We start from the raw sequence: 23,981 nt of genomic DNA, 5'->3' as shown, positions 1-23,981 counted from the left end.
TTTGAAAAAAAAACCCCTCTAAATTTCATCATTTTTGAAAAACGATGAAATAAATACCAAACTTTCCTTTTCTAAAAAATTTAACGAATAGAAGATTTTTAAAATATGACGAAAACAGCCTGATAATATGAAAAATAGTTTTTTTTAATTCCATAAAAAACACTATTTCCACGTAGGTTCCACACAGTCGGTCATGAGCGACATCTGCAGGAGAATTGAATGGAAGTTGTCTTCATGGTGAGTCATGGGTCTTGTCATGCCATAATTACATGTTAAAGGGGTCAGCAGCAATCAGCTGGTGAGAAAGTCTCATTGTTTACAAAAAAAAAATTTTTTTTGTTCATTATTTCTGTGTTGGCAATCAAATTGACGATTATCGTATCAAGATATTTACCCTTTATAGCCAATTATCCGAGCATGGAAATAAAATTTAAATTTTAATGTATTTGTTTGGCTTTATTGGGGTTGACATGATCCCACTGTGAAATTTCACATTTTAATTTTCGTGGGATCTTACTTTGAAGCGAAGGGCCCCTGCGATGAAGATCAGAGGTTGATTTGATTAGTCAAAGAGCAGTACAACCACGTGCATATCCAAAGGAAGGCGATCCCTCGAAGTAGAGCTCATCCCTCCCAAGAGCTAAAAAAATGAGGGGAAAAATTTATCTGTCTCACGTACCTTATTGTTTTCGCCTCCACTTGTAGTGGAGAGCTGTGGTTTGCAGAGCTGATGGTGCCTGCCTGAGCTTTATTCACTGCTTCGAAGCTGAATATGTCTGTATCAGCTCCATTCGCAGCTGGATGGTTCTGCCTCGGCTTTGTTCACAGCTGATGCTGTCTGTCTTCGCTTCATTTGTAGCTGGATATATCTCAGCTTTATTTGCTGCCTGTGCTCCACTCATAGTTGAAAAAATATCTGTCCAGGCTTTATTCGTACCTGAAGATGCCTTGGCTTCATTCACAGCTGGTGATGTCAACTCAATTCGATGCAGAATATGTCTGCCTCAGCTCTATTTGGAGCTGAAGGTATTTGCCTAGGGTTTATTCGCAGCTGAAGATGTCTGCCTCAACTCGTGGATCCAGAGATGGGGGGGGGGGGGGCAATAGGGTTAATCGTCTTTTCCAAAGCCCAGAATGAGGGGGAACTTTATCTGTATCATAAAATATTCAACAAACTTACATAATAAATCACCTCCCCCAACACATCACCCTAGCTCCGCACCTGTGTACAACTACACCTTTGAAGAAAAAAGGGGTGTATTTGACTAAATCTAATATAATGTAATAAAATTATTGCAAAATAATGACAATAAAAACTGTATAGAAAAGATTATACATTGTTTGATTCCCTGCTGGAATAACTACTGAACTATATATGCATTTTATAAACATTTCTATATTTTAAAATGTATTTTTTTAGTTTTTGTGTGTCTTAAAATATCAAATTTTATCAAAACCACTACATTAACTACTCATTATACATTTATGTTCAAAGACAACTTTATGTTCAGATGAGAGAAAAACTTAATATTTTAATGCATGTTATGATATGCTACATTTGCTTTATTCTAAAGAGTTTTAAGGCTACTGAACCATACTGAGTTCACTAGTTTACATAAATCATAATTACCTGATTATTGTATCATATTTTATTGAATTTGATTTCTCCTCATTCTGTTTCAAATTTTGCAGCGTTATTAACAGACAGTTGGGGAAACCCTAGCGGGCATTATAACAAGACTTAGAAATGGGTGGTGGAGCACGAGAAATTTCATCAATAGAAATTCCTTTGGTTCATGTACAACAACATCTCACATGGGATTGTGGTGTATCTGCTGTGATGATGGTTTTGAAGTAGGTGATTTTTGGTTTAAAATTTTAGAATGCTGTACTAGCGTACACACTATTCACATATTTACACTGTTAATAAAGTTTGTTGCCACAGAAGCATGACCCTTTGAATTTGTGTTCTCATCTTACATGTATTCTTTTATATATGTATTAACTACATATATAAAATGTATGGTTTTATAAAGGGTGGGTTTTATAAAGTTCGACTGCAGTTCTAAACTTTTATTATGGCTTTTCGCACCTCTTGGTGGTATATCAGTCATATAAATCATAATATATTTAGGAGAATGAATTATTATTCAGAATAAATTTTGTTTAACAGACCAGTCATGATGTCTATGACCCAGTAGGTTCTCATATCCAGTAGGTTTTTTTAAATTAAAGAAAATCCAGATTTCAGTTACTAGTTTCAATATAATATCATGCTAATTCTAAAGTCTGCTAATTTTCTTGGTCACAGTGATAAAGACAGAGAATATCTGAAGAAAAATCTAGATGTGATATCAAAGGAGGAGGGTTTCAACAAAAGGTAAGTGGAAAAAAAAAATTTCATGAAAAGTATAGTAAAAAAAACATTAAAAAATTATATCATTCATTTTGTAAATATGTAAACAATTGCAGTGAAAATACATCAGATTAGAAAATAATAATAGCTAATTTCATGCAAAGACCTAACCTATTTATCAAATTCTCCAATATCAAGGTCAAACAATTTTGGCAAAGGAGAAACACAAATTTTGTACATTTTGTTCCAAAAAAAAACGTTAAAGTAGAACTGAGTTTGGACATTGTATTAGATCAAATGGTCTGTTTAGGTTGTCATAAGTCTATAGGATGAAAAACAGCTTGGGAAGAATGAGAAAAAATTTGGGATTTATCGTACCTGTTATAATGGAAGGGTTCAATAATACACGGTTGTTATAATGAGCATTCATTGTATTTCTAAAAATAATACTATAAGGATACTAATAACATTCAAAGATTGTTAGTTTGAGATTAGAAAAAAACAGTGTAATTTTGTTTTGCCCTCTTCTAAAGTATAGATGTTTATTTAGAAAAACTAGAGCATTCTAATTTTTTGAAACAAGCACATGCATACAGGATTACTGATCATTAAATCCGTTAACTGCCTTATTGGATGAAAACTTATCATATTTATATTTGCTATATCTAACCAGGATATATTTGATGTGCAGTTGACATTACAATACCTTAATTTATTGAAGATATGAATTGTAAGTATACATATGCTCATTAAATAAGCGTATTCTTGTTTTCATAGCACATGGACTATAGATCTGGCCTATTTATTACACAAATTTGCTGTTCGTCATTTGTATGCAACTGTCACGATTGGAGTAAACTCAGGATACACAGAAGAGGTATATTAGGTCATTTAAAGAAAAAAAAATTACTCTTTTTCAGTGTCAAGAAAACACTTCGTTTTGGCTGTGAATTTTAGAGAGATTTATATTTATTCGACAGTCAAGTACTTTTACAGATTACATGCAAGTCCAGCTCTTAATGAATTATAATAGTCTTAATGTATGAGATGTAAATATTTCAATTTTTTTTTTCAAAACATTTTTTTGCTTTTAAATTTGCGGTGAAAACACTTTAATGAATTAGAACTTTAAGGGGTTTTTTATGCATAATCATTTTTTTTCTTCTTTTCTTTTGCTACTTACATTTATATAGGGTTACCAGGTTCTGAAATGTCAAAAGGGGGATGCCTGAAAGCGCACTCTGAATGCCACTTTCCCCAATTCTTACTGGCACCACTGTAACAAAAAAAGACTAGAGAACTTTCAACCACTAATTTCTATATTTCTCAATGGAAGAGGTAACACTTCCCTCCTCAAGAGTGTCTTAATAGCATCGAAGACCCCACGCAAAGCAATTTTTCTGAGGCCTCTACCTGACCAGAAATACCTGCTACCCTTTATTTACATGCTAAATGACAAAAATTTTACTAGATCTCATTTTCATGAAAATCCTTTCTGCTTTTGAAGCACTCCCAGTTGGGCCATACGATAAGATGGGACTGCCCTCCATACCCAATTCAGTATATGGCTTTAGCTGTTGGTGAGCAAACAATGGTACTTTCAAAATAGATGTAGTAGTTTTATTCTTTCAGAAACTGTTTTCAGATTGCGTTTTTATATTATCCTGGAGCAAGCTGGACCGAGGTTAGAATAGCATCTGCTCTGCTTGGAGGCAACTTGGGTTTTCATGTTTCGAGACGGTAGGAGTGGTGAAAGTGTATGAATATGTGTGAAAAAAACCAACCACACACATACGCATGAAGAGAGATGTTTCAGAGTGGGGGGAAAATAATTCCAGAAACCTGAGAAAACTGACAAAAAAGGGCAAATTTTCTAAAATGTAGGAGGACGCTTGAAATGACATCAAAATAAAGGGCGCCTGGTAGCTGTACATTTATGGCATGATGTCGCTCTCCACTTGTTTATGTAAGATACACAGAAAACTGGATTTTGTGTGAAGGTGCTTATTTTTTGGAAACATTATGTTTTTAGGGAAGGAAAAATTCATCTCTTTCTGGTAGAGGCAGAGACAATTTTTTTTTCTCTAAAAACATCAATATCTTTTCAAAAAATAAGCACCTTCATACAACATCCAGTTTTCTGTACATCTTGCATACTTATATTTAGTTTGGAGTACATTAAAAAAAAAATTGATATTTAACACAATAAAGAAGAACCAATGAGATAAGAGGTAAATATCCAAGATAAACCATGAATCCTAATGTCTTTCAGAGGATATATATCCACTATCACAAACACTGACCAGGGATCTCATTTGGGTTGGTTACCAAGTCTAACTCCTGGTTCACTCAGCAGGAAAAAAATTATGTCGGTATGAGTCCCAGAAGACCATAACATCTTATCTTTGATTCACTTTTATCATTGGTTCTTTTTTATTGTGTTAGCATCCGGCAAAGAATTCCAATCTTCAAAATAATGCTTGAATAAAAATATGAACTATTTTTTACAGAACTGAGAAATAGGTTTTATTTCAATTCTCTTCATCAAAATCATTAAAAAAAAAAGCGCTTTTATTATGTATAACAATTGAGTCATCCTTTTTTTGTTTTTTAAACCCTATCGAATCTGAACTAGGACATATGAGTTTATTAGTCATTCATAATCTCTAAAACTTGAGGCTTCTAGTTTGAACAGATATGATTTATATTATGTTAATTTAGAAAAACAATTTTATTTTATGAATCTAGGACTTTTATCAGCAAGTACTGAAAAAAGATTCACAAAGAATCAATGACAAATTTGAATCTGCAGGATCTAAGGGTGTCAGTGTAGTTCAAAGGTACAATATTATTTCATCTAAAGTATTGATAATTTTAGTATTCCAAAAAATTCTAATAGTAACAAAATTTATTCACCAATGATTACTATAATTTTTTCGAAGAATCACTTTGCGGGTTTTTCAGCCAGTGAAAATTCTTACGGTTTTTTTTAATGTTCTTTCATATCTTTAATTACATGTACTAAAGGTCTGTTGACATGAATGAAATCATTGATCATCTCAGTTCTGGAAATCCAGCCATAGTATTGGTTAATGCTAATCTCCTATTTTGTGACACTTGCCATTCAAATAAGGTAATTGATTATATATGCACCATGCATTTTATGGATGTATGAATTATTAGATTAAGTGTCCGTTTTAGAAAAAAATTTCATTGATAAATGAAACGCAAACTCACTCTGAACATTATGCGTAAATAATACTATTGCAATAATACATGTATAAATAATGCTGTTGAACCCTGATTTAATGAATCAGATAACAATGAATTTTCTTCAATTTAACGAATAAGACAAGTTATATCAGGGTTAAGATTAACTCAAATATGTGCACAGGAACTTCTAAAAAAATTTGTTAAATCAAGGAATTTGTTGAATTAGTTGTTTGTTATGTTGGGGTTCAACTATATTATGATTTTTTATCATAATGTGTATAACCTTAGTTTGAAGAATTTTGAATTTCTTTCTTGTATTAAAGTTTTCAGCTATAATTTTTACTAAAACTCTTCTTAATCGTTCATATAAAAATGTTTAATTATTTTGCAGTGCCTGATGCAGATTTTGAGTTGCTTCCAAGTGGCTCCACCATACCAAGGTACATACATTAATTTTTTGAGATAGGTACTGTAATTAAATTTTCCTCGTGCATGTATATCAATGCTTTTTTTGTTATATTTTATGTGCACAATTGTTTTAGTGCATATAATAATTTAAAAAAATGACTGAATCAATATCTTGAAGAGAAAATTACCTTAAGATCATTTGAAGCATGGTGAAAATTTTGAAGAAAAATGTCACCAATGCTGTTTTCTATTCCAAAACAAATTGTAGTTATTATATGATCTGCTATATTTTTCCTATATTGGAATTCCAGAATGAAAGTAGTGTTTTCTTTGGCGAGTTTGCGATGATTTCTCTTCTATTTTTTTCAAAAATGCACTAATCTTTCCTAAAAACGATGTTAATTTTTACTCTTTTAGGACATTACATTGTGCTCTGCGGCTTTGACAAAAATGAAAAGAAAGTGTTATACAGGAATCCAACATTCATGGATCGTAAGTAGTTTTTCTAGTCTTCCAAACCTTTTGTTTGGAGTTCCCATACCAAACTAAACCGTGGAAAGGACCATTATTGTTCCATATCTTTTTAAGCCCCCCTCCCCCGTTCCATTATTTCCAATGGGCGATGTTGGCCAGTTTTGAAATAATGATTTATGTTGTTATAGTGGTATTATTATCAGTAATAAATGCTAGCCATGTAGAATATTTTAATGATTTTATAAATGAATAATTTGTGAATTTAATTTCCACAGCAACGTTATGATTATAATTGTTATTGTGAAAGAGTTTGTATCAGCTATATTAAGTAAATACAATGAAAAGCCTGTATGACAATACTCAGGGCTAGACAAGCATATCATTACACATGGAACCCCCAAAGGCATGCACTGTTCTGCAACAAGTCCTAGGCTCACTAGAAATATTCTGTGGTGAAAATTCCCATATAATAGTATTTTCTACACTTTTCTTAAAATTCTTCCAGATTTTAAAATTTTTCCAAAAATTACAGCCCATCTTTGCCTCTTCAGATTGTCACAAATTTAGTTTCTTCCCAAGAAATATTATCGACTGGAACAACCTACCATCAAATATTGTAGATTGTACTATGATTTCTGAATTTTCATGTACCATCAATCGTCATTTTCACCATACATAATTTCCGCATCCTCTTGTATAGGCCTCGGCCAAACAATATTGAATAAATAAATAAATTATGCTTGGGGGGATGGAACAAATTAACATTATGTATACGGAACTTTTATTGTACTTTTTTCCAATTTTATATTCTTCAAGATGTGACCAAGATTTCCCCCCAACGTCATTAGGAATTTGATAATGCAAGCACTTTGCCTAGTGTTATGTTTCCTGTGAACAAAGTAAAATATTTTTCCTATGTCGAAATGAAATTGTATCTTAGTAATTCCTGTAATGTCTTTTAATTAAACTAATTTAATTATATAATTCTGACTTACATCATACCCTCATTTGCAACAGCTTGTTCTAAAAGTTTTTCCCAATAGGACACATATTGAGCAAAGCTTGAATGCTTTTGACGTGTTTTTAGAATAGTCTTCTCTTTCTTGATGGGGAAAGGCATTATTAATGAAAAAATTTACCTCAACCTAAATTCAGATATCAATGTATTTTGAATGGAACAAAAATAACTTGATACAGTGGAACCTCTGATAAAGTTCACCTGTCTTTCAAACCGAATATGGCCCTAGCTAAATAAAAACACTGCCTGATAATGAGCCCCTCCTGCTAATTACACGCTGTTGAATCATGTCAACAGGCTTTAATTTATTTCACTACCTATTAAAGAACACCCCATTAGTAGACAAAAGTTTTGGTCCTAAGAGGTGTCCGTTATGAATAGGCTCTACTGTAGCAATTTTTAATAATAGACAGACACACATTAAAAAATAGTGATACATGTAATTACGAGTAATTTACTATAAAATTTTTTGCAGGTGTTTGTGCCATTCCATATGATGCATTTGAGAAAGCAAGAAAGAGTTTTGGGACAGATGAAGATGTGCTTTTCGTTTATATGAGCACATGATCAGTTTACAAATTGCTATTTACACTTTTTGTAATAATGTGATTCCACATTATGTTTTCCTTGTCTTATAGTAAGACATTATCAGTCACATGCAGTATTTAAAAAAAGAAATGCCATATGTTGTTTTTGATTTATATTGTTTCATTAGAACCAGGGGAATATAATTAAATTTTATTTGATATTCCCATGTATATGAATGAATATCTATGTTACGGCCAAAGTCAGAAGTCCAGCCATTCAACATATTGGCCAGTTTATGAAGTGCCTAGACTTCAGATGTTGACCGTAGCATACATGTACATAATTTTATAATTCAATATCGTGCACATATAAATTTTCTGTATGTTTACTGCTGGTACATCATGTGTTGCTTAAATATATAAAACCTGAGAAAAAAAACATCTTCTGCTTGAATTAGGACAACGTTAATTGATGCTAATAATATAAAAATTAAAAAGCTAGGCAGGCACATTGTTACTGTGAAATAAATAAGACTGAGCTTCAAAAGCTTCCCTTTAAGAAGACTTGCTTTCTACGTCATTTGACTTGCTCTGACAAGCAAGATCAGAATTATTTAAGAGAATTATCGTACAGTTAGTTCGTGGAAGAATGCAGTGAGAATTATCTTTTTCTCCCTACTACTCTACTTGGAAGGCATGTGTATTGCATTGGAAAACCTGTTTCAATTTTAATTGATAATAAGTATTACAGTAGAGGCTGAAAATTTGAAAACGAATGATGCCAGGCTGAAGCACATCTTTCATGATTTTAAGCACCTAGTACCACTAGGTCTATTTAAGGCTGCAGTTAGAAACCTGTCAATATTTTTTTCAGTCTATCACAAAACTACCCTTGATGATTTTTTTTAAATAATCCTTACAATAAAAATTTATGAAAACATGAACTATGAAGATATTTGCAGCTGTATCCAAAAGGTATTTATACTCCAATGCATTAAGTCATATTCATGAAAATTCGAACATAAAATAGTTGGTGGGGGGAATCCTCACATCAGAGTTGATCTTTGCAGGCAAGTAAGTCATTCAAAAGCTTGTCAGTTGTTTGCCGACTCCAGGTTTGAGAGGTACTTAGAGAGATACTTGATGCAGAAAGTTTTTGAAATGATTGAAAATGGGATCTTTAGTGTATTAAGAAAAACGAACGACACAAAATTACTGGGTTAAATACGTATTCCCAAAAATCTATTATTTTGTGACAGTAAATTAAGACTTCTTAGGAATAACTTAAACTAGAATCGGCTCTTTTTTTTGAACGTATAGAATATTGTTTATTGCAAGTTAATGATATTCACCATCTTTTTGAACCTGGACAGAATATTAAGACATAAAAGATGAACACTAATTTTATTATTTAAATACTGATTAGTTTTCCTATATATTGTTCGAAGGACAAATGATATGACAGATTCGTTTTTAAATTCTTGTATAATTATTTAATTTAAATCTGACAGATTTCCTGATTTTTATTCTCTTTGATATGAAACCAAGGATTTTCTATTGCTATTTTCCAACCAATAAGGCCCGAGATGCACATGTTACTTAGCAGCATGAAAGTACGCTACTTTTGAGCAGATAAAACCAATAAGCTTGTTGGTAACATTTCCTCGAATACTACCAATAAGCTTATTGTGGTTGCATTTGCTCAAACGTAGCATGCTACTAAGTAGCATGTGTATCTCAGACCGAACTCTGCATAATGGATCTCAGTAAAACCACTATAGCTTTCTCATTTTACTACTTTACAAATGAGAACCTGGATCTATTAATTCTCACTAGATCAGGACTGTAACAATGGATTGTCTTTCATATAACTAGCAGTGATATTCTATGATTTACCTGCTATGAAAACTATACCAAAAAAAAATATTTACACCTTGTTATACATGAATTTATCATGCGTGATGTTTTTTTTTAAATACTTGATGTTCACTGAACATGAAAAATTAAAGTATTCAATCAAATTTTATAAATATGATGCATTTAACATTCATTATGAGTGGCTTGCCATAAAATCAAAATAGTGTATAATGGGGTATGCAATGCGTGTAAAAAAAAAGTTAAAATTTGTTTCAGAGGAATCTTTTTATTGGTGTGATTTACAAGAAAATTTTGCACTATCTAGTCAACTGTTGTTTTTTTTTTATCTTTGATCTCCATGCCAAATTCTTGTTTTTATATAGATGTTCCATGATATTTTTTACATTTTTGATGTAATTTGTAGTTTTTTCAATGCTTTTTAGCAAAGCTTCTGTCAGATTTTTTTTGTGCATGTGATAAATGATAGGTGTAATCATGCTTAAATATGATGTATGACTTTGATATCAGTAATCAATAAATTGTGGATTTGCCAGATTTTATAAAGGATTAAGTGTGAATATTTTATGTTAAATACAGGTCTCTCCAGTTATTTTATAAAAACCACTTATATGCCCAGTTGAAAAGGTCTAATTTATATAGGGTTAATATTAACGGGTAATTTATAGTTCTGCCAGCTGCACTATAACCTAGATTTTACCATACTATGTTTTCAAGTAACGTTAACGGAAGAGTCATAAGACTGTTTTGAGGAATAAAAACGTTTGAATATTCATTTTAACATAAGTATGATAAGTGAATTGGACTGAAAAATAAAGAGTACTGTAATTACTTTTAGCCACACTTTTATGTGACCACCATATTAAATTTCAGAGTGAATCTTGAATTCCACCAATCTGTTATGAGTTACAGCCAATGTTCATTATGATTACCATTTTCCATGAAGTCCCAAATATTTCCATTTAATAATTTGGAAAGTCCATTCTTGAAACGAGGTCATAAGTATACTCCTCTACACATTGAGTGATGACCATATTTTCTTTATACTAAAGTAACAGAATCACTGTAGATGAGTTAAAGTGTACTGTTTCTTACCTATCTAAAACATAAAATTGTCAATGGCCATAGCTCTTAAGTTTCAAACACTTAATATGCCAAAGACACTACCAAACATTGCAGGTCTAAGAGGAATGTTTAGTCCCAGCCTATTTATGTCAGTGTTATGGTATGTTTCATATTAAAAATACAGAAGCCATTTTAATGAATTTTCAAGTCTGTATTGCTTTGAAAGAGCCAACATTGCATATGAACATGAATTCAAAATGTTCCAAACAAATAAACATTTAAACAGTAGTACTAAGATACTGATGGTAATTATGTATATTTGAGATGTAATATATTTGTATTGATAGTTAACAGTAACTCATTTAAAATCATGATTACTGTTAGCCACTCAACAATGGATAGTGTTTATGTGATAAACAAGAGTTCAAATGTGTTTTACGATTGTGTTAAGCATATATCTTCATCACCATGGGAAAACACTGCTGATTAAACTCGTGATGAATTGAAGCAGGACAAACTGTTTTGTTAAAATGGGGTTAGAATGATTATATTATACAGAGTTTTAAACAAATTCATCAAAATTGAAGAAACCAAAAATCAGGATTATTTAGTATATAGAAGAAACGAACCACACAAATGCTTAGTATATAAACATCTAAATATATATTTCAAAAAATACAAGACATCTTTAACATATTTTTGTTCACAATCAACCATTTTTTCTCAACATTGAATAAATTTTCATAGCAAAAAAAAAAAAAAAATTGATAAGCTGTAATTAAAATGCACAGCTGCCACGGCTCTCTTATTATGAACAAAGTTCAATCCTCTTGCACACCGTATTCATGATGAACTTGAGGTTGAAAATCTGCTTGGCTGGCCCAATAGAAGGTATCTGCATATATATCTAGTCGTTGAGTCATCTTCATTTAAACAAATTGAAAAAAAAAGATTTAAAATTGGAATTCACATTATTGTTGAAGTTCACAGATATTCTTACATTCACGTGATATCCATGTCAACTCGTGTAGAAAAATTTAATGAATTTTTCACACAGTTACAGTTTACATAGTTTGTTACAACCCTGTTATAACAAACTTCTATAGACTGAAAATTTGATTCTCTGTAGACTATCTAATTCAATAAAAAAATACCATGGGATAGGGCTAAAAATTTCTTTCATTATATCTGAAGGTTCATCATAAAACTTCATAGCTTTAATGAGGTTTGACCGTATTTAATTTTTACCAACAGTAAAAATTTGGTGAAACTGAACTAATTAATTTAATTAAAAATTAGCCTTACAGGTTGAAGAATTTTTATGAAATTGGAACCTTGTGAACATAACTGCTGATGTCTTAAATTTTTTTCTTCTTATATTAAGTTATTCTGCTGGCATTTGATTCCCATCAATCATGAAACGTTTTTCTCGAAAGCTTGTGATTTTAAAATGTCCTTCAAAAAAAATTATAACAATCAAACCTCACCAATATCAATCACACATGGATCACAACATCTCGCAAAAGAAAAAAATGTATTGCAAGCAGTGCCAGATTTCAAAAAGTTTATTTTTTGGAGAAATTGTTCGATCAAATTTTAACACATTACACTAGAAAGTTTAGAATTTTACCTCACATTACAAATTTTTATAATGCTTTAGATACATATCAACAGTGAAATTTATTGTTGACAGCTGGAGTTTGTGGAGACATATAACGGGCCCATTAAACTTAATCTTCCTTGCAATGAGTGCCGGATTTTTATCTCATTACAAAACCATAAAAATATAATGGAGATGAGCTAAATAACTCACCCTGAAGCCCCATTTATCTTTCATCTGACGACATAAGTTCAAATCAACCTCAGCTATCAACAGTCCATCTTTGACTCTAGATAAGCCCTAAAATAAAAAATGTTAAAAAAAATTATTGAAGTACATTTGAGAACATAACAATTATAGTTGCCTAACAAATGCAAAATGTTCACAATTCTGTATTTTAATACAACATTGACTTACTGGTGTTCTGCATCCATCAGGTGCAGCAATGTAACTGGAACCTGCATGAAAAAATAGAAATATTTAAAGACAAAAAATCAAAAATAGAAAGTTGCTCAACAGAAAAAAAATTAAAGGGTTTTTTACGTTATATTTGTTACAAACACAAAAATTTAATTTTTTATTGAAGTGTATGTTTGCTTTCATGTCATGAAGAATTACATATAGATAAGTAATTTTGTTCAACAACATTGAAACAAACGGGGAATCTCAACCAGTTTAATAAACAGTTAAGTCGTGTGATGAGTCGAATATCTGTTCAAGTCAAAGATTTCCTGAGGCCCCAGAACCTTCAATATATTATCTTAGTGTTATACAAATACAACGCCACAACAGGCAAATTGCCCAACGAGGTGGCTGACTTAAGAACATCATGGATCCCCGAGCCCCTACCTACTACTGCTACACCACACATGCACCCCCCCCCCCGCGGAACCCCCCAACGAATCGGTACATGCGGGAATGTGCGTGTACGTGTAGTGCAACCTGACGTAAAGTTTGTTTCTGTGTAATGCTTATTATGTGTAGTGCTGTCATCTGCCCCCAGTTTTACTAACTATGAGTGAAGTGTTATGGTTGAATGATTTACCGTTGTAGGACTGTTGCTCTCTGTGGCGAGACTTTTTAAGGGGAGATCGGCTCGCATTTGCGCCTTGAAGTTGGGAACCACAGAAAACCAACTTCAGCCGACCACCACTGTGGGGTTCGAACCCGGATTCTCGCATCACGAGTCCGGCACTATAACCACTCGACCACCACAGCGGCAAACTTAATAATAAGTACACCACATAATACACCACATAATTTTCTCTAACTCAAAGTTTCTTTCCTTTAATTCAAAGCTTTTAGGTAAGAGATTAATTTAAAATACAGTATAAATTCCCAGTGAGCAATTAAAGGTGTGGTATACTTTATTTTCAAGTTATTTCTTTCTCCCTCCACCCTTTTCCAGTTCTCTAGAACCTAAAATGATTTTTTTGATAATTTCTGAGCGAATGCAATGTTCAACCATCAATATAAATCCTGTGCACATATTTTTCAGAAATGTCTAAGGCCAGGATTACATAATAAAAGTTTTATAAAAATTATTTTATAAAACTTGACAAATGCAACCAATAAGATCATCAGTTAAATTTGAGCAGATGCAAGTGATAAGGTTATTGGTTGCGTTTTTCAAGTTTAAAAAAAACCTTTCATAGTGTAATGCTGGCCCAAGCGGAAGTTGAAAGTTATAGATTTTAAGAAAAATTGAACAATACATTGATGAAATGGAAGGAAATCAAAATCTCAAGAAAACATTTGCAGTTGCAAAGAGTAAAGGATCTCTTTGAACACTTTATCAAAGACTAAAAAGATTCTCTTCAAACATTTAAGTACGTACTTATTCATACATGCATATCACAAACACTGTATATACTCTCTGTACTTGTATATTATTTTTTTATGTTTGTATTCTCATTCAATAATTAAATATGATTGCACTTAATAAAATATGCTGACATCAGAATAATTCACCCATGCCAAATCCTTCATGTTCAGTTGTTTGATCATTTTTACCCTATACAATATTTGTAAACAGCACTCTTATTTTAATACATCTTTTTTTTTTCTTCCCCCAAAATTTGAATTTCCGATAAATTAAACCAACGATAACTCTTACTAACGTAAGTTTTTCATAAGCTACTGCATTTAGTAATTGCTAAGATTAGACTGCTATTCCTTGGGAGCACATAATGTGTGCACTCAATGTTTTTGTTCTTTCATTGTTTGATTTATTGTCTTGTTTTGTGTGTTTGATTAAAAAAAAGAGCATAGATATAAATAAACAGAGAAGTTCTTGACTTCCCTTCTTAATGATGCTAATCCCCTAATGTTGAGGAAACAGTTAAAAAGTCTCACAACAGAGAATAACAGGCCTACAAAAGTACAATTATCCAAGCGTCACACTTCACTCAGTTAGAAAAATTGATGGTAGCAATACACAAACATTATGCAGAAACAAAATTCACATTAGGTTCACAACACATACACGCACATTCCGGCATGTGCCAATTAGTTAGAAATTCCATAGATGAATGTGTATGAGATGCATGTATGGTTAAGTAGTAGTACTAATGTTGAGGAAACAGTGAAAAGACAATGCACTCATACCAACTATGGGCCTTTGCTCCAAGAGCCTCTCTTCCAAGTAAAAAAAAAGACCAAGAAAAATCTCATCCCAGTCATTAATCTCACTAAACTTCAAATGCATAAAGTCTGAGCAATTTGAATTTCATTTAATATATCTCAAACATAAAAAAAAAGCTATTCATGCATTCAGCTGTCAAGCTGTATTCTTCAATGCATTGAAAACTTACCATAAAAATAACCAAAGTCTTTATGAGCTGAAAGAAAATAGAGACTTACATTAGCGAAAAAAAATTCAAAAATCGGAAATAAAGATATCACCAAAACAAAAATGGTAGACATTAACTTAATAAAATATGCCAACCATTTGAAATTCATTGTGTAAACATGTTTTTGTTCCTTAAAAAAGACGAGATTCTATAAAATCAGAGAAAAGTACGAAAACATACTGTTCTCTGCAAACTTTGTCGTTAATGACATTGATTACAAACATCGAAAAATGATTCCATCTTCAGCTAGTTAAGAAATTTATGGAAAAATTCCAAAGTGAATGGCATAAGGTATACTTTTTATAAAGCTGAAGATTCAATGCCATATAATGGCAACTTTTTATCATGATAAATTTTTGACAGCTAACAATATTTGAACACATTTTTGAATTTTAAATGACCAAATATATTTCAATGACCATAAAGTAATATATATATTAGTTGGATACTTTAGAAACCATGTATGCATGCTCATAAGCATCTAGCATGATTTTTAATGTAATGTGTGTGATAATTATAAGTTCAGTAAACCATACAAAATTCCGAGATTCGAAACTTACCAGCTTGCCCATCTCCAGAAGTAAACTGATTGGGAAAAACCTCCTAGAAAAATAATTCAAATGTCATGAAAAAACAAAAAATACATTAAAATATGCATCTGGTCAGAATTTTAAATAAAAAAGTTATTTCAAATTTTTTTTATACGCAGTCAATACTGAAAAGTAATTCAGAGCAATTATTGGCAGCTGATTATGAATGGGGTCGGACACAGACCCAATAAAGTTTGTGGAACAAAGGGCTGGGAAAAGTGCTTCACATCGAGTGCTTATAGGTTTAAGCATAACTGTGTAACAAAAATTACTACAAGTATTACAAAACTTATAGTACTTACTACTATAAGTTTTTCAGAGACAAAAAATATTTGATAATATTTTGATTTCTAGTAGAAATCATTGACCAGAACTGAAATACTTCAGTTTCACATCCCCACTTTTCTCTTACTAACATCTCTGATTTTTTTTCAATAATTTTAGACTTATCTTTGTCTTTTACTTATGCTCAAAGCTGATAGTCAACATCTCTGGGGGGGGGGGGGGGGAGAATAGCATGTGATGATGTGCTTGCTCCATGGGCTGGCAGATCAGCAGGCACAGTGAGCCGTCATGACAAAATCCATTGAAGTGAACATACTTTTTTGTTTCTGTTGAGCAATCAAGAGTTAAGATTTGGTGACCAACCCAAGTCGGATCCTTGGTCAGCATGATTAGTGGTTATGTATTTTTCCTCTGAAGATGGCATCCACTGTGTGTCAAAATTTATTTAATTTTGTTTTTTCCCCAGTGTATTTGTCTTATTCATTTGTGATTTCTGAGTATTACTGGATACATAGCATTTTAACAAAAAAACATTCTCACATTAAATATTGCCACAATGACATTATTTCTGTACTTTATACCATAAATTAGCATGTATAGGAATGAAGTTAGAAATCCCAGGGGATTACTCTTAATTTACATTATTGTTGCAACCACTATTGGTGCTTTATCTCCTGGCAGGAATGATTCATTAAAAACCAGCAAGAATAGTGCTATCCTGTATGAGAATTTTTGAGGAGAGTGAAATTCAAAAACAACTAAAATGATTGTAATTTGAATGATGCTGCTTTAGAAGTAGTCACTATAAGTAATGAAACCAGATATTTTGAAATTTTCCGAAGTGATATCGTAAAAGATGAAGAAGGGGGGAAAAATCAAAAACATCAATGTCATATAAATAGAAAATTGAGAAACCAGCCATTACCCCTGATCATAAATACAGTTGTAAAGATCACGGCAGCTAACTATAAAAATTATTAATTTAAAACAAGTTATAGTTTAATTTTATGCAACAAAAAAAGCACCATCAGATATCTCAAATGTGAGATGCCATGGCTGATCAATTCTTTGTAAAATCTTGTCATTTTAAAAATTCTATTTAAATGAAATCACATACTTACAGTGCCCACACGATTTATAGCACAGGTGAAACAACTGTTAGCTATTGCCGCACATCTGGCTTCGATTGGCCAAAGTGGTTCACTGATGAAAAGAAAAGAATAGACATATTATTAAAATAAATACTTATATTTTAAACGAACAAAAATTCACAGATATCAAATCTCATGTACATTATCACAGCTAAAACCAAAGCTCTTGCAAATACACTACCTTAAGGAACCAACAGTAGCTGAAGGATTGAAAATTATTTCAGCTCCATTTACTGCATATGCCATCCAGTTTTGAGGATGATGACGACCATAACAGATGTTAACAGCTATTTTTCCTGTAAAACCGAAGTGAAAATGCAAATTGAAAGCAATATGAAATTAACAGATTTTACAGGCTGAAAAACGAAACAATCTACATAACACTTACACACGCATTGCCTAATGTACAATGACATTTTGAACAATCATGAAACACAGCGGACACAATAAAGCTTTCACTTGTAGGTTTCAACTAGGTAACTAGACATTTAGCCAATCCTCATCAAATATTGTCTATTTAAAACTGTTTAATCCAACTTAAAAAAAAAAAAAAAAAAAAAAAAAATCGCTTTTGTAGTATCATCAAATTATGTGACAATTCTTCTGGTACAACGTGAAAATTAACTAGGAAACCAGAATAGGACTTTCAAACAGGGATTGCTTCAGTCAAACTGTGATGTCTGCTCACCTTTATCTATTGCGATAATTATAAGAGAAGAATTCTGTAATGTTACTATTATTTTTTAAATAAGGCAGACGGATTAAATTTAACATAAAGCAGGGGGAAGGAAGACTATACTGTCATACTTTGCAAATCAATACCCAAATCGCTCAAAACTATGAAAGAGGGGGAATTGTTCTATGGAAATATATGGATAATACTGTTAATCTCAGTTTGGCAACATATTAGTATTCAATTAAGAGGCACCATTATACCAAATTAAATAATTAGATGAGAAATTTCTACATGCAAATAAAACATGCAATCAGATTTAAATGAAAGGAATATTCAAGCTTAGATATATAATGGGAATACACTAAAACTAGAAGTTTGTAATCAAATTTACGGTATGGTAGAACCTCACTATAATGAACTATAAGGTTGTTTGTTCTAATGAAAGTCAAGTTTATAACAAAAAAATTCTTATGGGGTGTAATGGAACAAGGTGTACATCTATGAAAATACAGTAGTCAGTTATAAAAATTTTTTTATTATATATCAAATAAGAAACATCCTTTAACACAGTTTGGATTGGAAAAGATGTGTATGTATACGCTGCATTAATATCAATTTTTCTGGAGGGGAAGGTGGTACATACAATTTATGCAGCTCATCAGTGTTTATGCAAAACAACATAATGATCTATGTTTAATCGCTTGTTTGGAAATGTAAAACTTTTCAGATAAAAAAAAAGCATCATTTACTACGATTATAATTTTTTAACTGGCCGTTATAACAGAATCTATTGTAATGAGATTCTATTGTACTGCAAACTTATATTTAATTTCAGTGATTTGAATACAAACTCAACAAACCATATTGGGTCTGGAATATAGGATGACCAAGTGTACTCTCGGTATAATACGTCGACTGTAATAAGCAAAATAAAAAAAATTTTATTAACAAACTAGAGAGGAAAAAACAAAAAAAGGTTGAGCTTATCATTATTGTTTTTACTTTGGCACCAATTAAGCAGTTTGGTAAGTTATATAGTGAACAGTCATTGACCATAACATACAAACCTCATTAAAGTCACCAACCCTAGGAATATGGTTCTTCCTAGTTTTACCAAGAATCTGACCAGTGTTGGACACAATGACAGCAGTATTCCACAAAACATCACCATGAGCTTGATCCCTCTCAAGAATCGATGATATAATGACCATGTTGTGTTTCTTAGCCAACTTCAATCGAAATCAGAGAAAAAAGCATAAGCAAACAAGTTATTTTTAATAACATTTAAATCTTTTTGACAATAAGTAACTAAAAAAATGGTATTAACTAAAATGTGGTAAATAACTAAAAACAGATTGATCTGATTTGAAAAAGTGTCATAGAAAAAAAATAATTAAATTTTAACAAGTTAACCTTCCAAGCTGGTAACACATGTACATTTATTACTTAATTCAGGAATTACAGTTCCTGTAAATCTGAAATATAAGATTTTTTAAATGAAACATTTCTATGATGGACAGAAGTTTTGTGAGAAAAGCATCCAAGGAATTCAACAAAACCACTCTTTCAAAAACAAGATTTAAAATATTAAAAAAAATTGAGAAGTGAAAATGCCATTTTACCCCTTGACAAAAAACAGTAGTGGGTCCGAATTCAGCAGATTCTGCAAATTCTGTCCATGGCAGCCTTTCCCTCGTACAAAATGCAAATGGCATGGCTACATTGGGGAAAAAAATTAGAGTAAAAAACTCAAATTTAGTGCTCACAGATACTGAAATAGAAGAAAAAAGATTAATCAGTTTATATATTTACACCATTATTCCATCAATTGATGATTCCTTTGCTATACAGTCAGCCCCCCCCCCCCCCCATATTCGTGGTTTCCGTATTCATGTTTTTTCTTTATTGGGAAATTTTTTTGGCAACACTCAGCAATCGTCATTCATGTGTTTTGTTTACAAAATTTGAGTTATATGTGTTTAGGATGGCTCATTTTTCTGATAATGACAAAAAAAGACGAAACGACAAAAAAAAAAAAAAAAAAAAGTGAAAAGTTTACAAAAAAAAAAAAAAAAAAAAAAAAAAAAAAGATATAATGACTGCTTGGCGAAAGTAAGTGAATTGCTGCTGTGACCCTCCATTACGAAATCAACGAATCTATGGTGAGATGTATCAAGAAAAAGGAATCTGAAATTCGTTCAGCCGCGACAACAAAAACTTAGCATCGCCTACAGGATTCATGTGTTTCTCGTACAGAAAATGCTGTTTTTTTTGTGGGTATAAAACTGCTACAAAAAAGGCATTCCAATTGATTGTAATATTATAACTGAAAAAGAAAAAAAAGATTACTCTTCTATAAAGGAAGAGCCGGTGAAACATCTATTCATAAGAATTTTAAGCTAGTAAAGGTTGATTTCATAAGTTTAAGAAACGATTCGGATTATGCAGTGTGAAAATCACTGGCGATCAAGCCTCTGCCGACCAAGAGGCAGCTAGAAAATTTCCCATTTATCACCCAAGAATAAAAGCGAGCCCCTGGTTTTAAGATAAGTAAAGATAGACTTACTATGTTTTTTTGTGCAAATGCGTATAGGTACATGATAAAGCCCACTGTTATTTTCGAATTTGCGAATCCGTGAGCATTGAAGGCAAAGGATAAGTCAAAGCTCCAAGTATTTTGGATGAACAATAAAAAGGCTTAGATAATGGAAACTTTTCCTGGATTAGTTTAAACAGTGTTTAGTTCCGGAAGTCTGGAGGTACCTTGAGAGTGAAGACATGCTATTCAAAGTTCTTTTGATACTGGATAATGCTCCAGGACACCCAGATGTCAAGGAGTTCAAAGCTGATGGTGTGTAAGTCCTTTATATGCCTTATTTATTATGGTTATTTACAGATTTCAGTATTCGTGGTCACCCCCGGAATGTAACCCCCCCCAAATACGGGGGGGGGGGGCGACTGTATATACTAGGGGGTGGACAAGCTGTGGTGCATCATGTTATCACGAGCGGCACGAGAATAGAGATTGAGGCTGGTTTGCTGGATGTACCATATCTACAGGATTAAAGATCACTCTCACTTTTTGAAAGCGAAACCCATGATAGCACATGAATAAAACCGGTTAAATTTTTCTCATTTCGCATCGTAAGTGCTATTTTGGCATCACGCCAATTGGCACCAATGTAGTAAAGCATCGAGGGAGAATGGCATGGCAAACTGATTTTGGCTAACACAGTTTATCATAGTGTCATGTTAGGTGCAAGAACTATCCGAGCTATAGAGACTGAAGAAATTTGACACCCTTCCAGGACTTTATTATGGGGGGAGTACATTTTGGTTCGGGGGGGGGGGGGGGAAGAGGCACAGCGAAAGAAAAAAAATATGTAGGTGATGCTTGAGGTAACAAAGAGAGATTGTATGCATGTTTGAGAGAAAAAATGTCATTGTTTTGCACTTGTCTTGTTCTAATAATGTCACACATAATTTTTTAAAAAACGCTGACAATATTCAAAATGATCAGTGATATTGTTAGAAGACAAACACAAAGAAATTACATTTCTTCCCTCAAACATGTACAGTCGAATCCAGTTTTAATAAATATCATTATAGTGAAAATTTCATTTTAACGAATACCTCTATATAAGCTTACATAAGGACAATGCAAAGCATGGAATTCCTTTGTAACAAAATTTTGTCATAACAAAGTGATTTCTCAGGTCTCTTAGAGTTCGTTAAAAAGAGATTCGACTGAATATGAACTCTTTCTTCCATGGTCACCTCAAGCATCCAGTAGATACATCTTCTTTTTTTCTTTCTCTGCCCCTCCACCCAAAATGCACTCCCCCACAATAGAGCCCTGGAAGGGTGTCAAATTTCTTCAGTCTTTCTTTTCCGCGACCAGATCTTACTCCTCGCATGATCCATAGTTTAAGAGGTGGCACTTCAGCTACCCTAAAGAGCTTTCTGTTTTGCCTCATAACAAAGCAAATTCTATTTCCAATCATCACCACCAACCATTTTCAATCCACTGCTGAATAAAGGTCTCCTCTAAATTTTTCCATTGTTCTCTGATGCTTTTGCCATCCAATTGACTCCAGCCACTTTTCGGATCCTGTCAATCCATCTTGCACGGAGGATGCCTTTTTACATACAATAGCAAAGATCTATTACACAAAAAAGAAAACAATGAAAAAATTTCTGATCGCTGCACTTACTCCAAGCTTCTTGAAAGCAGATAATGTTGACTCGACAGAGAGCAGCTACTTCCACTATCTCTTGTATCCGCTTGTGCAGTGCATCACGTTGCTTCCCAATAGTTTCTGTTGTAGGTGCTTGTATTGCATTCTGTATGCAAGCAATCCTCACAATCCTTGGTTGTCTCAGCTCTTCTTGTTCTGCGGATATAACATAACCTTTCAATTCAAATTTCTTTTCGGCAGCTAGACTCACTGCATCCTTAGGAACATCGAGTAACCTAAAAATTACGCAACCACTATAAGCATGGCTAAAACAAGAGTTAAAATGAACAATCTGCATAAATTGAGATGACGTTTTGCAATATTTGCATAAAAGTATGGTTGGAGATGTGCATATAATGTGACATACAACCAAACATCACTGGAAAATATACATTCATGTTCATGCCAAGTAGATACAATAGAGGAACAGCTGTCGTATGGTCCACCACTTGGCGATTTTTGACGCCGAACATACTACGGACGCCGAAAAAAAAAATCATCGTTTAGCGACGAAAAAACGTCGCCAAAAATCGCCAAGCTGCCCCTTATACCGAAGCTATTCCTAAATTTAAAAGGGAAAAGAAACAAAAAAAAAATCATCTTTCACATTTTAGTGGGGCGGCACAATCGTGTTTGCCACCTCCCAAACAAAAAAAAAAAGACCTCGACCCCGTTCCCCAAACTTGTTTGAGTAGTTTTCACAATATGGTTATCTTTCATGAAAATAATCCCTACTCACGGCAGAGTCCGCCCATACAGATGGTTTTTAACAACGGCGAGTTCTTCTTCGGGAATATTTTTCTCCAAAATGCTATCGATACTCTCCAATTTCTCGGCCATTGCTGTACGTCTGTTTCAACGTCACTGAGCAATAAGTTAACCTTCCTTATAGCTCAGTGTTCAACGTTGATGCACCTCTGACCCAGTCCAATGCAATGTAAACAAATCCTGTTATACGGTTACAGTTGAATTAAGCAGGGCTATCCTGTTATTTATTACAAAAGCGCCTCCATCCTTGTCCGACTCTGTTCTAGTGTCGAATTTGATTGGACGTGCGTGATCATAGACGTAAAATCAGGATTTTCTTCCTTGTAACCTTTTGCATGTGTCTTTGGCGCAATTTTTTTTTTCAAGCAACTGTGACGTCATAGAAACGTCACAGTAGACCGCGAGGCTACCGTAACTTTTGATCCATTTGGCGCCACCATATTTCCTAGCGACATTTAATAATGGATATTTTAAATTTAACTTCAGTTCGGCAACCACAGGATTGATGTAGTGGGAAGTTCACGGGACGCTCAAAACGAAGGTTATGAGTTCGAGTCCCTTCATAAAAATCCAAATTTTTTTTTTTTTCTAGCATCTCCGTTTGAAAAGTTTAATTTCTTATCACATTTAATTTTTTTCTTTTAACCGTTGCACGGGATAAACATGATTTATTATATTAATTCACCACAAATTGTCAGATGCACGGGAATGGGGGGGGGGGTCTCCCAAACAGCGAACTTGGCGATACAGGGGGAATGGGGGGGCCACCCCCGTATAATAAGTTATCGTTTATTGAATCACTAAAAAATGTTTTTTTTTTTTTTCTGATTTAATCAAAATGTGGTTCAGTTGCATCAAGTTGACAATAGTAACGGCTCGCGAAGC

At 32.9% G+C, this 23,981-nt stretch overlaps 2 protein-coding genes across 2 annotated transcripts; one reads left to right on the top strand and one right to left on the bottom strand.

The window, feature by feature from the left end:
- The first annotated feature begins 209 nt into the window (after positions 1-209).
- LOC149076313 (protein GUCD1) lies at positions 210-10,412 on the top strand. The gene is made up of 9 exons (XM_089243871.1): positions 210-298; positions 1,693-1,854; positions 2,312-2,380; positions 3,134-3,233; positions 5,105-5,196; positions 5,384-5,489; positions 5,961-6,009; positions 6,395-6,469; positions 7,945-10,412. Exons 2-9 carry the CDS (start codon positions 1,748-1,750, stop codon positions 8,034-8,036), a joined length of 690 nt encoding a protein of 229 aa, XP_089099997.1. The 5' UTR covers positions 210-298; positions 1,693-1,747; the 3' UTR covers positions 8,037-10,412.
- A 1,164-nt stretch (positions 10,413-11,576) lies between these two features.
- On the bottom strand, positions 11,577-23,543 carry pyd3 (beta-ureidopropionase pyd3). The gene is made up of 12 exons (XM_089243870.1): positions 23,068-23,543; positions 22,305-22,564; positions 19,713-19,807; positions 19,158-19,319; positions 18,951-19,005; positions 17,596-17,710; positions 17,385-17,466; positions 15,949-15,991; positions 15,350-15,376; positions 12,954-12,994; positions 12,750-12,836; positions 11,577-11,859 (listed from the first exon to the last, which is right to left on the bottom strand). The coding sequence occupies exons 1-12, from the start codon at positions 23,166-23,168 to the stop codon at positions 11,758-11,760; spliced, it is 1,170 nt and encodes a 389-aa protein (XP_089099996.1). The 5' UTR covers positions 23,169-23,543; the 3' UTR covers positions 11,577-11,757.
- Between the last annotated feature and the right edge of the window lie 438 nt (positions 23,544-23,981).

Source organism: Pholcus phalangioides, unplaced genomic scaffold, assembly GCF_987345545.1.
Source record: "Pholcus phalangioides strain wild (caught in Gottingen) unplaced genomic scaffold, Ppha-v1.0 ptg000015l_1, whole genome shotgun sequence".
Classification (NCBI taxonomy): Eukaryota; Metazoa; Arthropoda; class Arachnida; order Araneae; family Pholcidae; genus Pholcus; species Pholcus phalangioides.
This window is presented reverse-complemented; position numbering and strand designations above follow the sequence as displayed.

Excerpts from the sequence above, each read along its gene's own strand:
- pyd3 (XM_089243870.1), bottom strand. The coding sequence starts at position 23,168 with ATGGCCGAGAAATTGGAGAGTATCGATAGCATTTTGGAGAAAAATATT. Across the intron at positions 19,006-19,157 it reads GGGTTGGTGACTTTAATGAG|TCGACGTATTATACCGAGAG; the intron begins GTTTGTATGTTA and ends TGCTTATTACAG. Across the intron at positions 15,992-17,384 it reads CTATAAATCGTGTGGGCACT|GAGGTTTTTCCCAATCAGTT; the intron begins GTAAGTATGTGA and ends TTATTTTTCTAG.
- LOC149076313 (XM_089243871.1), top strand. The coding sequence starts at position 1,748 with ATGGGTGGTGGAGCACGAGAAATTTCATCAATAGAAATTCCTTTGGTT. Across the intron at positions 5,197-5,383 it reads GGTGTCAGTGTAGTTCAAAG|GTCTGTTGACATGAATGAAA; the intron begins GTACAATATTAT and ends CATGTACTAAAG. Across the intron at positions 5,490-5,960 it reads ACACTTGCCATTCAAATAAG|TGCCTGATGCAGATTTTGAG; the intron begins GTAATTGATTAT and ends ATTATTTTGCAG.